Source organism: Drosophila ananassae, chromosome 2R (assembly GCF_017639315.1).
Source record: "Drosophila ananassae strain 14024-0371.13 chromosome 2R, ASM1763931v2, whole genome shotgun sequence".
NCBI classification, from domain to species: domain Eukaryota; kingdom Metazoa; phylum Arthropoda; class Insecta; order Diptera; family Drosophilidae; genus Drosophila; species Drosophila ananassae.
Window position 1 is genome coordinate 5,532,795 of NC_057928.1, and position 17,922 is coordinate 5,550,716.

The 17,922-nt window shown below is 36.5% G+C and overlaps 1 protein-coding gene across 1 annotated transcript; it reads right to left on the reverse strand.

Moving 5' to 3' along the window:
• Positions 1 to 15,760: 15,760 nt before the first annotated feature.
• LOC6493823 (probable tubulin beta chain CG32396) lies at positions 15,761 to 17,594 on the reverse strand. The gene is made up of 2 exons (XM_001958473.4): positions 17,357 to 17,594; positions 15,761 to 17,303 (listed from the first exon to the last, which is right to left on the reverse strand). The coding sequence occupies exons 1-2, from the start codon at positions 17,411 to 17,413 to the stop codon at positions 15,987 to 15,989; spliced, it is 1,374 nt and encodes a 457-aa protein (XP_001958509.1). The 5' UTR covers positions 17,414 to 17,594; the 3' UTR covers positions 15,761 to 15,986.
• Between the last annotated feature and the right edge of the window lie 328 nt (positions 17,595 to 17,922).

Here is a 17,922-nt window from a genome sequence, read left to right on the forward strand (position 1 = left end):
ACAGATTAAAAAAAAATCAAAACTGCGGTTGATTTTCTGTTCGCGATTGCAAATCCAATCACTGAGCTGCTCAAACTGTTCTATAAAGGAAGTTATCGATGAACAAAGATGAAAATACTGGCATACGGCGAGATGCGCCGTATCCTAACTTCGTAACTTCTGAATCTAAATTCTTGCTACTGGAAGGAAAATTGGTTTTACTTGAATACGAGTGTAAAAGTACACCGTCCTAAACTTAGGTAGAAAGAAAGGATTATCTTTTGAATAAGTTTAAGTCAATTTGAACGAATTTTCTTCCAAACTCTATACACCTTTCGAGAAATTTAAGAAAAGAGAATGTACATATCCTTGGACACAAGAACAACAAGCTAAGGGTTCAGTTTATATAAATTTTATTGAGTTATATTTTTCTTTACTATATTGAGATATTTTTTTCGTGTGTCACATTTTTGAGAATTATTTGAGTATGATGGGGTTAGATCGATCGCCGAATAGGAGAGTCGGAAGTGCCTCAAATTCTTTGTGTTCTATATGTCAAGTTGACATTAGTTCAGCAGACGCATATACAACGACATGTCAGCACGAATTCCACAGAGAATGTGTTGAAGCTCATTGGAAGAACAGTGAGAAGTGTCCAGTTTGCGAATCGGCATGTAGAGCCACAGCCTCTAAAACTGCCGAAAAAGTAGCTCGAGAAACTCAAAGTAGATCTAAAGCTACTCAGCCGGTTAATAATCCATTATGAGGGACCTTCTACTTCAATACGAAGTTCTAGCAATAATAATACAAATTCAAGTATTATCACAGCCAACGCAGTCACTTTGTTAGCCATGGAGCGGAGGATGTTAGCCACTCTCTCTGAGAAGATGTCTGAATTAATACAGAATGCTTTCTCGGAAAGTGTGAATCGAGTGACGGTCACTCCAAGCCCAGCTTAGCCCCAGCTCCAAGATCAGGTGCCAAGAGTTTTTGATAGAGTCGAAACTCCACGCATCCGAATTACTAACGCGGCCAGATGAAGTGTTTCATATTCTCAATGGCTGGAAAATTAAATTTTCTGGAGAAAGTATGTCTGTTGAAAATTTTATTTATAGGGTCGAAGCCCTCACAAGGCAAATGCTGGACAGAAACTTTACCGTGTTGTCTAAGAACTGCAGTGTTCTATTCGAAGGGAAAGTCAACGAGTTTTATTGGCGGTACCATAAGGCGTACGGTGAAATCTCTTGGAAGGATTTTTTTGCAGCCTTACGACTTCAATTTAGACACAGTAGGGATGATAATGACGTAGAGGAAATAATCAGAATGACCAAACAGAAACCAAACGCATCCTTCGATAGTTTCTACGACAACATATCAGGACTAATTGATCAGCTAGAACAGCCTTGGGTGTCAAGTAAACTTGCCCGAGTACTTAAAAGTAATCTTCGTCCTGAAATTCGGCATGAAATCCTGAATTCGGAAATAAAAACGGTGTCCAAATTAAGGGAGATTTGTAGGCGTCGCGAATCATTTCTCGCTGATGTCAAGAGATGTAGTGGGTACACTAAGGTTGTTCCTTTTAGTAGCTGAATTTGGAGATGAAATGGTAGATCTCCAAGAATCAGAACCTGAGGGTGAGGTAGAAATCGAAGCCTTTTCCTTAAAACGCTGGAACTGCCAAAGCGAAGGACATTGTCTCTCAGAAAGACGTATTTTTTGTTATGGATGCGGTGCGGCGAACACGTATAAGTCAAGTTGCAGTAAATGTTCAAAAAACTTCAAGCAAGGCCTATCGAAGTCGCAATACAGACAGAAGACTTCATATGCCAGTCGAAATCAGTCCACAATGACCGACCAATAGAGGACACTTTTCAAAGTGTATCGGCATAATAAGTGTATGTACCCAGATGAACAAATAGTCCCAGATAGTTCTCTAGAAATTTTCACAGTTTTCCTGTTTGAATATTTTTTTTTTGTCGCAGCACGCTAAATTCTAATTCTTATTAATAATGTTGGATTCTATACGGAGCAAGACCACCACCCCCAAAGCCGACGAGCTAGAGCCGGAAAATTAAAGCGTGCCCCGCAAGTATAAAATCCAGGATTGATCGCTACTACCGTTAGACGTTACAGATTATTATTTATTATTAATTAAGAAAATGTGGCGACCCACGTTGGGCTTTGCGGGTGGTGGTTTTTGTTTTTGGGCGATAGGAAATTATAACCAAAGATTGATTGAAGATATTCAAAAATAGTGTATAGAAAAATAGTAATTATAAAAATGAATTAAAACTAAATATAAAAGAATACAATTATATTAAAAAGGTATTAAAAAATATTAAAGTAACAATGGCATAATTAAATTCAAAAAAAGTAAACAAAAATTTAAATTCCTATTCTAAACGTGGCTAATCGTGGCAATAAACCTAGTAGGCAAATTTCGAAAATTCATTTTTAAACTTTATTGTTAATTAGCGTTATTCATTTAAGAAAAATGTAATATAAATAATACACATTTTTTTTTTATTTTTTAAAACCTAAATTAAAATTTTTCAAACATTTTTTTTCCAGTGTATGCAAAATTTTCTTTTAGCTGTAATATTTTCATGTTTTCATTCACATCTGATAATCTCTCATTATTTTTTTTTTATTTAAATAATATTAAATTAAACAAAATTCATGCATAACATTTTCTCCGTGTAGCAAAAGCTTTTTGAGAAATTCAAAGCAAAACAAACAAAAGATAAGCTCGCTGTGATCATAACCGTTCTTTTGATCTTTATCATCTTTTAATTCCGCAAAATATAGTTTTGTGAGATTTTTAAATTACAACAACAAAATAATAATTGCATGCAGGTATGTTGTTGTAAAATTTTAATAAAAAAAATTTAGAAAAACAAACACACGTGCATATCCCTCGACGAAAGATCGATCTCCCGGCGCTTGTGTGCCGGAAACAGAAATTTTGGGGGTTTTCCCATAATTTTGGCATAATTCTGAGACGCAAATAATTTAACTTTTTGTGTAAAACATCAGAGCTTTTCTTTCAGTGTTTCTTTGCTCTACCAAACCAAACTCACACAAACGCACTCTTCTGCGCATTCTTGCACTTATGCTCTTATCACTTCGATCTCTACCTGGTTTTTTCCATGCAAAACCAAAAGAAAATAAAAGGAAAAATAACAAAAAAATAAACATAAAATTTAACAGTTTAAATTACGAAGAGCCTTTCTAATTTTTTGCCGAACGTTTTCACATTTTTAACTTTATTTCTATTTTTTAACATTTTTCTTTTAGGTTATTGGTTACCCCTTTTCATTTATTTCTTTTATAATATTTTTCTAGCACTGTTCAATCTTCATTATATTTTAAGGTTTATTTATTTAAATTTCCACTTCATTGTTTGCAGTGTATCTCACTCAAAAAAATTTTTGTATAACCAAAAAAAAAATTAATTTTCGTTTTATACAAATTTTCATTTATATTTTCACGTTTTTTTAGTTCACTATCATTGATCTTTATTATTTTTTTTATTTTTTCATTATAGTTTTTGTCTTATATTTTTTCTTTCAGTGTGCAAATGTTTTTATTGGGGCTTTAGGTTAAATTTCACATTTTTTCCACTAGGCTTTTTCGGCCACTTTTACATCCCAAAAAAAAAATATGCTGGCCCGCGGAGTTGCCGATCCCTCGATGGGATTGATTGGGCGCTCCGCGGGACACTAGCGGGTCGCTGGGCCGGCTTAGGGCTTGCTCTGCCTGAATGCCGGGCCGATGGATGATCCATGTGGAGGTGGGTTCTCCTAGATAAAGTCGGTGTCTCCAAAGGGTTCCTATTTTCCTTCCTTCCTTCTTATAATTCCGCGGGAATGGGTTGGCGGTTAAGCTGGGTAAATCTAAAGAAATAACCCAACAAGAATTTAATCTATGTGTGAGCAATGACGCCCACATGCCAAGGCAAGAAACTTACTTGGACAGGTCTACCTGCTCTGAAGGTTCGATCGAAAAGAACCTAAGATTTCAGAGCGGAAATCTACGTCAGTCAAACATTACGCCATGATAGGTAAATGCAGCTTTCCAGTGCATACCTGCATACAGCTGATAAGAGGCTACATCTCAGATGGCAACTCTTAGTTTACCTATTCGGTAATCTACACTTAGTGTCTTTGGCGCCAAATATAAAAAAACAATAAAAAATCAAAATTTTTATATTTTTTTCCATTTGAATTTTTTATTGGCTTCAGTCGCCAGTACAGAGGGTCTAAAGTTCCTTTTATGATATGTATATATGAATAAATGTATTTAAATCATTAAAAATAAAATTGAATTGAATGCTAATTGGAGTGAAACAAATATTAACAAATATCTTCTAATAAATCAAATGTGCTTGTTTGACTTGTTATGAAAGGGTCTGAATGCGAAAGAAGTGTATTAATTAAGTATGCGAGACATCTTCCGAGTATGAGCACTTTCCTTTTTCCTTTTTGAGAACTAAGCAAAATCAATTTTGGATCGTCCACGTTCAGTATTTGCAATCCTTTGTTGAGGTGGCTCAATCATAATTGTTTGAATAGTGTTCAGCCAATTAGATTGATGTTTAACAATTGAATTCTTAAAACGATTTTTAAGGAAAAAAGCACAAATTCTTTTGCAAATGTATTTACATTGCATTATTTAATGCAATTATTAAGTTTTGTCATGTCAACTGCGTACCAGTTGTGTTTAATGCTTTCTTCTATTAAACTAGTAACTCTCCGATTTTTTTCTGCATTAACGCCCTCTTCTTTGCACCAAATATCAAAGACGTGCATGCGTGAAAATTCGCACTTACAAGAAGCACCTATTAAAAATGAAAACATAAAAATAAGCGAAAAAATAATATGCGAAATTATCGACAAACACAAATGAGGAAAACAAAAGAAACATCCCAACAGCAAACAAAGATCAGCAGATTTCGTCGCGAATTTGACCTTGAATATAGTAAGACAGCTTGAGTTTATTAATGAGTATATACACATCGGCAAAAATCGGCAGCTGAACTTAACATTTTTATTACCTGAAAACATTGGCAAATTCACTGATATCACTCATAAAGGGGTAATCGGGGGGCAACATATCTAAAAGATATTCAAAATATAGACAAAAAACATGTATTTTTTCAAATTAATAAAACAAGAACAGTTTAACAAGAACGATTTTTTTCAAATTTTAGAAAAAACCTTCAACTTCAAAATCCATTAAAAATATTTTAAATTTGGAGACGTAATAAATAATCTGACCACTTCAAAGTTCGGTTTTGTTATGAAAAATTCGGGATGCGCGCAAGCTGCGCTGTGAAAATGAACAGCTGCACTCAACTTCAATTTTATTTTTACAGAGAACGGTTAATTTTCCGTTCCGTAATAATTTTAATACAAAGAAGTTTGGACAATTTAGAAGCGATTTATTTACTTTTCCTACATTTTTGTTGATATGACTTTTTTTATTTTTGGCACATGGGCGCAACCCCTGTGCATAGGTTTTCTATTGGTTTTGGTTTGGTTCATCTTTACTGGAGATTGACTTGACCACTTTATAATGCCCACCTTGTTTTTGGTGAACCAGGCCTTGACCAGCTTTGATGTATGTTTTTGGTCGATGTCCTGTTGAAAGATGCTTCTCAATGTCAGACAATATATTCAATATCTACTCAAATCGGGTCATAGTATCGGTAATCCGATGAATTGGGCCAACTCTATGCCTACAAAATCAGGCCCAAATCATAATGATCATCACTTCCGTGTTTAACGGTTATTTTATTCAAATTATTACGGTTACATTATTCCACTTTTTGGAACCCTCTGGTCCGGACTTTGCCAAACGATTTTAGGCAAAATGTTTCCTCATCTTTAAATTATTCCCTCCAAGGAGAGGAACTTTTCTGGCTATGCGTCATTGTAAGCCTGCATTAGTAAGTCTACGACGAACTGTTCTAGACGATATTTCATTGTCAATATGAGCAGCAATGGACTTGGAAGATATGAAGGGATCCGTCTTGGCAAGACTTAGGATTCTTCTTCCGACCTCGAGTTTCGGTTTGAACCTTGAATTTTATTCTGGACAAAAAATACTGACCGTCTTTAAGCGATTTAGCGAAGACTTTATCCTTCCTTTTGCAGAATTAAAGCAATTTTTCTTTCTTCTTTAATACAATGCTTTTTTTTTTGCCCAACTATAGAATTTTTTTCCTGGGATATACTTAAATATGCAAGGAAATAATAAAAACGAAAATATCTTAACCTTTAAAATTGATCAAATAAACAGGTGCACTTATTATTTCGGCCAGACAAAAGCCGCATATCGCCGCACATTGAATACACGAGGTTCCCATATTTCATTCATGTTTTAGAAATTGTGTAACATTGTAACTTAGTAATATAAAAAAATTGGCGGGTGTGCAAAAATAAAGTTATATCGAAACAAATAAACACTATATCTGTGTACTTATTATTTTGGCCAGTAGTGTATGTGGATCTAAAACTTTTCAATTAATGAATAGATAGCTATTACACTATCCAATAGTACTGTAAAACGAGTGTATATATTTGGAATACTGTAAACTATTTAGCAGCTTTTGTGAATAATTGAATTTTCCTTTAAATTTTAATGTTATTTTAATAAAACTACAAAACCATATATAAATGAAATAAATCGATTAAAAATTTAACATTAAGTTTCCACGAGTCCACGAGGTGACGAACTGCATGCCTTTGCGTGCGCGAGGTATAGTCTCCTCGGAAGAATTAACAATTTTCTGTAGGCAACCGATCTAAATTAATTATATACCAATCGAAAGGTATTGTTTTAATTAGATAATATATGTATATACATTTTTCAAAAGTTATTTGGTTTGAGAGAAATTACGGTGAAAGTAATAAAATTTAAATTGGGGCTGGTGGAGACATTTTAGTCCTCAGATAGAATATTTATATATATTCGCAATCTAATGCTAAATACGCGTCGATTGGTACCTCAACCGACCCGATCTTTCTTTCAGAAGTTATTCAATAAATTCGATTTTTACAGCTTTTTCAAAATGAAAGCAGTTTGTCTGGTTGTCTGTTTGCACTATTTTTTCTTGGCAATCTTGAACAAAGTTGGAGATGTTTGTTACTATCATATGAGCAACAATTGTTCTGCAACTTTTTTAAATACCTTAATCTTACGTCAAAAAATTAAAAAAACTTGTTTACATATTTTTACAGCTTTACACCGTTGAAAAGGTTTTTTTAAATATCTATTTCACTTTCTTTAAGACCAAACGTATTAATAGTATACAAAAAAAATACACTAAAAATAATTTTTTAAAATTGGCTCATTCGATCTTACTTATATTGCACGTGGAGATAGCCCTTGAGATGACGCAACTTTTGATATATCGCTTATATCTGGCAAAATTCGTTACCTCAAGATATAGTCCTATAAGTGCAGCTACCAATTTTCTGTAGCCACCTGTCAAGCTTGGCGTTACTTACACATGTGTGTGTATTTGATTGGCAACTTTGCTTTTTAGAGTGTGTATATTTGGGCAATACCCTAGATATATATTGAGTATATCTTTTTAGCTTTTAGTTTGCTTATTTAAAAATAAAATCCAAATAAAAAAAGGTTTAAAAAGTAAAACAGAAACATTGGCTCAACTAGGACTAGAACTCACGCCCGTTTTAGAAAACAGAACGCTCTCCACTCGGCTAAACTCGAACTTTGTTTTACGATGTAATTCTGCTTTGTGTTTTAGTGTCCCATGTCCCATGTCCCTGAGAAGATTCACAAATGCACAATTATACGAGTAAAAAGCTTTATATGCATATGCTTCCACTTATATGCATATAATGCATATAAATAAAACACTGTTTTACTTAAGTAACAGCTACCACCGTTTTTGGGCCAAACCAAATCATGAATTAAAACCTACTTTTCGTCACCCACAAAATCATAACCACACAAGATAATCCAAAAATTTTGTTTTTTTTATTTTAATTATTTTATTTATAAATTTTCAGCAAAAACAATCATGACACAGATAAATTCGAGAAGAATTACAGTAAAAACGAAAAAAAACCGTATTAATAATTAAAATATTATTAATATTTTGTCCAAAGACCTCTATTTGAGATAACTTCCTGTACACGGTCAGACATGCTCTCTACCAAATTTTCAATAAAATCTTTGGGAATACGTCTCCATTCAGCTTCAACACGCTACCAAAGGTTGCCCATGTTTGATGGAGCTGCTTTGTATTGCCCGAGCCGTCTTTTCACGATTGACCGAAGATTTTCGACCGGATTGAGGTCGGGACTTTGTGCTGGACATTCCATTAATTTAAAAAGTTGCTTTTCAATCCATTCCTTAACAATTTTGGCCGTGTGCTTCGGATCCCCATCATGTTGAAAAACAATTTCCTTCTCGGGATAAGCACATTTTTCAATAAAATTGGGAAGATTGGTCGGTTAGATTTGTAGGTAGTCCTCTTTCCGCATAATACCTTCAATTAACTGTAGGCGGTAGACTTCCACCACCATGTTGTACAGTTAGTTTTACATGGTGTCTTTGGATACGATCTCCGGGTCTACGCCAGCGCCAAAATATGTACATATGTATGTATGTTAAAGCGCGTTTGAAATTTTCAAGGGCACACAAAAATTGGACTGGGGACGATTGGAAACGTGTTGTTGGTCTGACGAGTCCAAATTTAACCGTTTTTATTCCGACGGAAAGTAATATTGCTGGCGTAGACCCGGATATACATATGTATAGACCCACAAACATATATATTTGTGGGTTTTATAAAATATATTAAACCTGGTCACACTCTTTAATTGGTAACAATTGTCCGTTTTTACGCTAAGCAAGTCTAAATAACTAAAATAAAGCTCAAAATATGGTAAAAATCTTTTGATTGTGGAGTTTCTTTTGTTTATATTCATAAACACTTCAACTATTTAGAAACTGGAAGAAAGGTAAGTGAAAAAAGCGAATTATTATTAGTTTCGGGTGTAAAATCATATGGAAGTGTTTCCCACTTCCCAATGCACAGTGGTTGCGCCCGTAGGTCATAAATCGATTCCCATAAGTGTGCATTTACACGACTACATATTTTTAATCTTTGGTGTGCAGAAGGTGGCACCAACGCTAGAAGATTACAAAAAAATGTAGGACAACGTGGATATTATCCCCACAGGGGAGGGCTCCAATTTGGCGGCAACAGAAGAGCAAAAATATGCCAATGTTAGTGCCACAAATTAGGTAATGCTGCATGGGAGGCGCCATGTGCCACGTTGGTATAAGCGAGCCAAATCCACGTAACATTCGGCCAACAGGGTCCAATGCGCCAAATGCAGAACCCTTTATTGTTGAGCAGACGTCGCAGCAAAATCCTTAACGGAATGCAGCGCAGCCTAATCATCCAGCAAATGCAGCACCTTCAGAAACTTCAGGAGGTACTTCAAATGATGTAAAAATGGAGTGGGTGTTAGTGCCAAGGAATATTCTACCTGTTATTTCCCAAGGAGCACCTCAGAGAGCCCCGAATGCTGGAGAACCCGTCGAGGATGACCTGATCTACATTCCACCTGCTCAACAGCCCCGTAATTAAATTATTAACATTGAGTCATCGTCATTGAAGAAAAAACATAATTTACATACGAATGTGACGAAAAAATATACTTTAATACTTAATTACTTACTTAAATATATCAATAAAGAAATACATTTGAATAAAACTAAATAAACTAGTCTTCCATTTTTAAAGCTACCTCAGGGAAAGAAGTATATGTGCACTATTTAATTATTATTACTATGTACTATTAACGGTACAGTTTTTGTAAGTACGCAGTTTTGTATTCTTATCTTTTATGAACATCTTCATAAAAGAATTCATCGGTCCTCTTAGGACTTCATTAGTTGTACCGTTTCTAAGAACATGTGCTGAAACTTGTGATTTTAATAGGAAATAAGTATACATATGTGCAAATTGAGATTATTCTGTTATTGATAGCGTAGGTAAGGTAAGAAGTGTGATCTAAAAATATTTTATAGTCAGCGGAACGTGTAAGTAAAATATATTGTTTATCCTTGTATAAAAAAATAATTAATATTAAGTTTGATTTTAAGGTAGAATGCCACGTGGTTTAAATTTGTCATAGGTATATCGCAGCATGATCAAAGTACTGGCTGAATCTGGCCAGACCATTTCTTATATTGCTGGCAGATTAAATAGATTAAAAAAATTTTTAGATGGCCCTGACTCCTGTCAAAAGTACTGACGCCCACGGTAAGTCTGCCATAAACAAAACCACGGTGGAGGATCATTAATGGTTTGGGCCGGATTTGGGTATCCTGGAAGTGACTATTTTGTTTTATACCGACTAGAACAAATGCAGAAATTTATATAGAGACACTAGAAAGAGTGCTCATTGAATTTGCTGGAGACATTTATGGCGATGAGTGCATATTCCAGCAAGACAACGCGCCAATCCACACAGCTCGTCTTTTCAACTTTTATTTCGAATTTTCGTTCAGTATGCACATATACTTATTTCATATGAAATTAAAATTCTTTATTTAATTTAAAGTTAATAAAAACGTTTACGAAAACTATATTGTTATTTTTTGTTATATGTATTCCAGCAATGTAAATAAATTGAATCAAAAACCTAATATAATTTATTTATGTTTTTATTTTTTAAAAATTTCAATGCATATATACTGTTTTTCAATAGGAGCGCTTCAACTTTTTTTTTAATAAAACAAAAACGGTTTGACTTTTCAACTAACTTTTTTTTTATTATCGAATTTGAACATATACATTTAATTTTGAAACTCGATTTCTTTCGCATGAGTCCAATCGTTGAATCCAATTTTCAACCACTTTTTCGCATAAATCGGTCGAAATTCCAGCAATTTCGCGTTCAATATTGGCTCTGAGCTCTTGCAACGTCGCCGGCTTATTGACATAGATCAATGACTTCACGTAACCGCAAAGAAAATAGTCTAGAGGTGTCAAATCACACGAACGCGGCGGCCACTCGACCGGTCCATTTCGCGAAATAACACGCTCATCGAACTTAGTTTTCAATATTGCGATTGTAGCGTGCTGTGTGGCATGTGGCCCCGTCCTGTTGAAAATAAATGTCGTCCAATTTCATCCAATTGCGGCAAAAAAAAATCGATTATCATATCGTGGTATCGATAACGTGGCGATCGTATCGTCGACGAAAAAATATGGCCCAATGATGCCGCCGGCATGTAATCCGCACCAAACAGTGATTTTTTCGGGATGCAACGGTGCCTCACGAACCACGTATGGGTTGCTTCCTGCCCAGTAACGCATATTTTGTTTGTTGACAAATCCATTTAGCCAAAAGTGAGCCTCATCGCTGAAGATGATTTTTCGGTGAAAATCATAACAGAACAGAACGATTATTTTGAAAAATATTTGCACAATTTGCAACCGCTGTTCAAGTGTGTAGCATTCCATAATGAAATGTATACTAATGAAGTTTCATATGTCAAGAGAACGAGGAAAAACATGGCGTCGTTCGCCGTCCCTATCGGCAAAAAGATGAAGCGCACCTATTTCTTTCCTTTCTTGTTCCACCAATTATTTGCAAAAAAACATTAGATATGAAGTTTAATGTACAGTGCGTTTCACTTGAATAGCACACTTTTACATGCAATTTCAAATCTTGAAATCTTTTAACCAAAAAGAAAACTCACTGATGTTTAAGTTTCTATTAATAGTATAATCAATTTTAAATATAAGAAAAGTAACAAAACCTAAATTAAATTAACAATTAATAAATGTTAACAAAAAACTTAAAAACTTAAAAAATTCCACAACAATTTTGTTTCACATGAATAGCACATCTTGCTTTTAAAGTATATTTAACGAACTTAAACATTAGGAAATGTGTTTTTATTTAATAGTGAGTATTATAATATATATTTTTGATAATTTAATAATGGGTTGAGCCCCCCTTATTCAATATAACGTCGTAGATCCTGTTGGGCAGCGAATCATATAGACTTTTAATATAGTCTAGGGATTTTGTAACCCAGGCCATCTGAATGGCGTCAATAAGATCTTCTTTGGTTGAAAATTGTTTGCCAGACTCATAAACCTTTCTGGCCAGCCATCCCCAAACATTTTCAAATATATTCAGATCCGGCGAGTATGGAGGCCAGTTCACAGTATTAAAATTTTTATCTTTTAAAAAAGATTTTACAACACGTGCAATATAAATTAGGGCATTGTCGTGCTGGAATATCTGGGGAAAATTATTTTAAAAAAATTCCAATGGTGGAAAAGCTTTTTCCAGGACATTTAGATACGCTTTTGCGTTCATGTTTGAGGATAAGAATTTGAGTTTACAAGTCCCATAGTAAGAAATGGCTCCCCAAACCATAACTCTGCCTACTCGACTATGTAAAAGCTCCAATTGATGCGTCCCTTTCCTCAGATCATGAAAGCAATAATTGTAGCCATTTGGCCCCTCCAAATTGACTCGTTACACCATGACATATTGACGCGGCAAAAGGTGAACCGTGCTTCCTTTCGCTTCCTTTTCGCAGTGAAGGAGACATCTCCGACCCTATGGGTATATATATTCTTGATCAGGATCACCTCCTGAGTCGATATGAGCATGTCCGTCTGTCCGTTTCTATGCAAACTAGTCTCTCAGTTTTAGAGCTATCAAGTTCAAACTTTGCACACATCCTTCTTTCCTTTGCAGGCAGTATATAAGTCGGAACGGCCGGGATCGGTCGACTATATCCTATAGCTGCCATATAACTGATTGATCGGAAAGCCATAACCCATGTTATATTTGATCAAAATATCTTATGTACAAAATTTCATAAGGATCGGCCGTCTATATCCTATAGCTGTCATATAACTGATTGATCGGAAATGCTATAACTTCGTTGTTTTTCAAGTTAGAAGGATGGGAGTTTCAATGGATTCCTCTTTTGGCAAAATAATTCAATTTGGCAAATTTCATAAGGATCGGCCGACTATATACGATCCGCTATATATCTAATAATATAATTTGCGTGGCGCCACCTAGCGGACTGCGACTTAACTGCAAGGGTATATAAACTTCTTCTCCGCCCGAAGTTAGGTTTCCTTTCTTGTTTTTAAGTTTCAAACGCTTAAGATCTATAGCTTTCGAAATATCTCGCCAAACAGTAGTAAAGCTCGCGTCAACACCTGCTTTTGCCCTTATCTTGCTCACAGAGTCATGACAATTTGAGGCTTCCCGCAGATTCGCACATTTATCTGTGTCGCTAAGAACACTACTTTTGCGACCTTTTATATTTTGTTCATAGTTTTATTTGTTCTTGATAAAATTGTATACGACTTTTCTGCTTCTTCTTGTTTTTTTCGCTATATTAGCTACAGAAAGGTCACAATCAATATAGCTTTGTATTTGGATCAGTTCTTTGTGACTTAGTGACGTTCTACGACCCCTAATTGCACAAAATGATAAAACTATGTTTAAAATCCCAAATTAATCAAAAAACGTTTATGATTCAATCTCCTTGGCTGCTGAAATGACACTAAATCTAAAATGTGCTATTCAAGTGAAACAAAAAAGGTGCCAGTTATTGAAGCAAGTTGAAAAGAAAATTATGGCAAATTTAAACGTTAAATTTCCAGACTTCAAATTTTTGTTGAAAGGGAGTAGATAAGGATACAATTTAAAAAGATCAACAATCATTGCATTACATCAAGCAATTGTTGAGAGATGAACAAGTAACTATGAAAACTTTTGTGTGCTATTTAAGTGAAAATGAGTGTATAACTTTACAGTTGTACTAGAATATAAAATTTATTAATAGTATATTTTATTTTATCAGAAACAATTATCAATTAATTAATTAATTTACGGCACATCTCCAAAGGAGTCTAGTACCATGTCTTCTCTACGAATTGCCAACATTCTTTTCTATTTCGAAATGTGTTTGCGTAATGCGATGTCCTGTCCTCATCTTCAAATTATTTTTGTCGAAGGAGAGATACTTTTCTGTTAGCCTGCATTAGTAAGTCTACGACGAACCGATCTAGACGATATTTCCTTGTCAATATGAGCAGCAATGGACTTGGAAGATATGAAGGGATCCGTCTTGGCAAGACTTAGGATTCTTCTTCCTACCTCGAGTTCCGGTTTGAACTTTGAATTTAAGGCATTCGGGACAAAACTTACTGACCGCCCAAGGCTTTAAGCGATTTCCCGAGGACTTTTTCTTTCTCTTTGCAGATTCAAAGCAATTTTTCGTTCTTCTGTAGTACAATGATTTTTTTTGCCCATCTATAAAATGGGATATACTTAAATATGCAAGGCAATAATAAAAGCCAACATACTTTAACCAAATTTTAGCTTTAATCCTTTAAAATTTATCAAATACACACTTATTATTTTGGCCAGACCGGGCGATTTTGGTCTTGCGAAAATAATAAGTACACCTGTGTGTTTTGCCCAGCAGAGAATTAAGCCTAGTGTTGAATACACGAGGTTCCCATATTTCATTCTTGTTTTAGAAATTGTGTGACATTGTAACTTATTAATATAAAAAAAATGGCGGGTGTAGTTTGCACAAAAATCGAGTTATATCGAAACAAATAAACACTATATCTGTCTATTTATTATTTTGGACAGTATATTTTCTACATTTATTTTGTATACAAGAAAAGTCTTTAAAAAATGCTACAAAAAATTTAATGAAAACCTATTTAAATGGCTAATTTATTTCTAACAAGAAAGGAAAGCTAACTTCGGGCGGAGCCGAAGTTGATAAACCCTTGCAGTTCAGTCGCAGTCCGCTAGGTGGCGCCACCCATCTTATTTTATTAGATATATAGCGGATCGTTTATAGTCAACCGATTCTTATGAAAATTGGCAGATCAGATTTTCCCCAAAATAGAATCTGTACCAAATCCCATCTTTCTAACTTAAAAAACACCAAAGTTATTTCTTTCTTTTCTTTCTACGCATTCTATTTTGGGCCATCTAATCCGATATGACTATATCCTATAGCTGACATATATCCGAACGATCGGAAGTGGCACAACCTTGCTATTTTTAAGGATGCTTCGGGCTTCAAACATTTTTATTAGAACATTTTTTCGATGGTGAAATTCTCATAAGTATCGGACAGCTATATACGATCCGATATATATTTATATAATAATATAAGCTGCTACTTAACTGCAAGGGAATATAGCTCCGTCCGAAGTTAGATTTCCTTTCCTGTTTTGAATATTAATGCATTTTAACTCTCTTTATGGAAATTACTTAAACCAATCCAAAGAAATATTGAATAATTGAAATTTAATTGAGCACAATCTTTGAGCAATTTTTGATTCTGCAGAGAATTTTGGTCCTTTTTTACAGAATTAATATTATCATGAGTTTGAATATTATGAGACCACAATTTATGGTCACCAAACTCGTAGGTTTTGCAACATGATAACGCACTATTGCCCCACTATTCGTAAGTCTTCCATGGTACCTATGACTTCCCTCCCAGTGAATATTCTCAACTCAATGTCCAGTCAACGTAACAAAAATTGAGGGGAACATAGCCAAGAGAAAGTAATGGAACAATCGCCGGATGCTTGGGTATGCCCAAAGCCGAATATATGTATGTATGTAAAAAATGTTGCAAGGATCGGATCCAGAGCTAGGTCAAATATGCCGCAATCGATTGGAATCGCTTTAAAGGGAACAATATAGATCGATTTCGATGTAAAATTTAGTATTTTGTCAATAAATTCCGGGAACATTTTGATCAAGGTGGTTATAGGATCGGAAGTAATCTGGACAAAATGAACATGTACTGCAAAGGTATAAAGAGCTCGTGAAATGCACCAAAGGAATGATTCGGGTGCCTGGCTAGTTCCTACACTGAATCTCCGGCTTGGTAGAGAGGGGAGCCGCCACCCGTCAATTGGGATGCAGAAGCTCTTATTCCGCGCAGTAGGTACACCTTGGCCCGACAGGGATCTCGTCGCCGCTGTCGTCATCTCGGCTTCCGCCACCTCCCCCACCAGAGTCCTCTCCCTCGGCACTGCTCCGGTAGTCGTCGATGATTGCCTGCAACTCCTGCTGTGCATCCATGAACTCCTGTTCCTCCATGCCCTCACCAGTGTACCAGTGCAGATGGGCCTTGCGCCTCAGCATCACCGTGGAGCCATCGAGAAGACGCTGAAATAGCGACTGAATGGCCGTCGTGTTGCCGATGAACGTGGCCGACATCTTGAGGCCCCTGGGCGGAATGTCGCAAATCGCAGTCTTTATATTATTCGGTATCCAGTCGACGAAGTTGTTAATGTTCTTGTTCCGCACCCCGGTCATCAGCTGGTCCACCTCCCGCGGAGACATCCGGCCACGGAATATGCCGGCCGCCGTCAGAAGCTTCCCCTTGCGCAGATCAACTGCGCAGAGAAGATTGTTGCTGGAGAATATTTGCTGAACCAGCTCCGATACGGTTCCTTTGCTAAACTGCTGCTGCTTGCAGGTGACCAGCGGTGCGAACCCCGGTATGAGGAAGTGCAATCTGGGAAACGGCACCATATTTACATAGATCTTGCGTAGTCCGGCATTTAGCTGCCCAGGAAATCGCAGGCAGGTGGTAATCCCAGACATTGTCAAGCCCACTATGTGGTTGATGTGCTCGTAGCCTGACATTTTTATCTTCAGGTTTCGATTGCAGATCTGAAAAAGTGCCTCGTTGTCCAGACAGAAGGTAAGATGCGAGTTGTTCACCAGTGCGGGTGTGCTAAGAAGCGCGTTATACGGCTCGACGACCACCTGGGACATGTTTGGCGACGGTATGGTAACGTAATTGCACAACAGGTTGTCCGGATACTGCTCTACCAACGCCTCCATTATTAAAGAGGTCAGACCGGAGCCCGTGCCGCCTCCGATCGAGTGGAGCAGCTGAAAGCCCTGCAGGGAGTCCACGGACTCGACCTCCCGACGCGTGTTATCAAGTACTTGCTCCAGGATTTCGGCCCCGTCGGTGTGGTAGCCCCTGGCGAAGTTGTTGCCCGCGCTTTCCGACCCGGCCACGAAGTTTTCCGGCCTGTACAACTGGCTGCTCGCGTGCAGTCGCTGTATACTGCTCGCTTCCGTGTCAATGATGATGGTCCGGGCGTAGAACCTCTTGCTCGCGGTGGCATTAAAAAAGACGTTGATCCGCTCCAGCTGGAGCGGGCTGGTGCCCCCAAAACGTCCGGAGGCGTAGTCCACGCCGTGCTCATGGGATATCACGTGCCAGAACTAAAAATTAATTAATTTAAGGATCTTTTTAATTTGATTATCTAAAAACTTACCGCATCGCCTATGGCATTCCCGGCTCCTCCAATCTGCAGGGTAACTATCTCCCGCATTGTCACTCCCTGACTTCGTTTCTAGACTCTCGTCTCCAGACTCTCCAAACCCTTTCACTCCGCTCGAGAACCCTAGAATCCAACACGGCAGGATTCTACTGCCGCATTGCGAAACTCCTCTCCTCCCTTGTTTCCCGCTTCGCTCACGCCGCTCAGATGATCCTGTTGACATTGTCGTAGGGAATCGACTTCTCCAGGCCGCCTTGATCCCATCATTTTTGGGAGAATTGTCATTTGAGCCACCTCAAATTTTTGTGTAACACTGATAATAATTATAATTATAATTATCACGCTATCTACGCAAACTATCTACACAACCTATCCAGAGGGATCTAAACAAACTATCTACGTGATTGTCATAATCTCTTACATTAATACTATATATATACTAGTATTATATATAGTACTATATAGTACTAGTACTATATATATATATATTTTTTCTAGAAAATTTTTTTTTATTTCAATAAGAATAATTATTATTTACTATATATATAAGTGTACGGGGC

Coding starts and splice junctions, on each gene's coding strand:
- LOC6493823 (XM_001958473.4), bottom strand. CDS start 17,413: ATGCGGGAGATAGTTACCCTGCAGATTGGAGGAGCCGGGAATGCCATA. Junction 17,304..17,356: donor GGAATGCCATAGGCGATGCG/GTAAGTTTTTAG, acceptor ATTAATTTTTAG/TTCTGGCACGTGATATCCCA.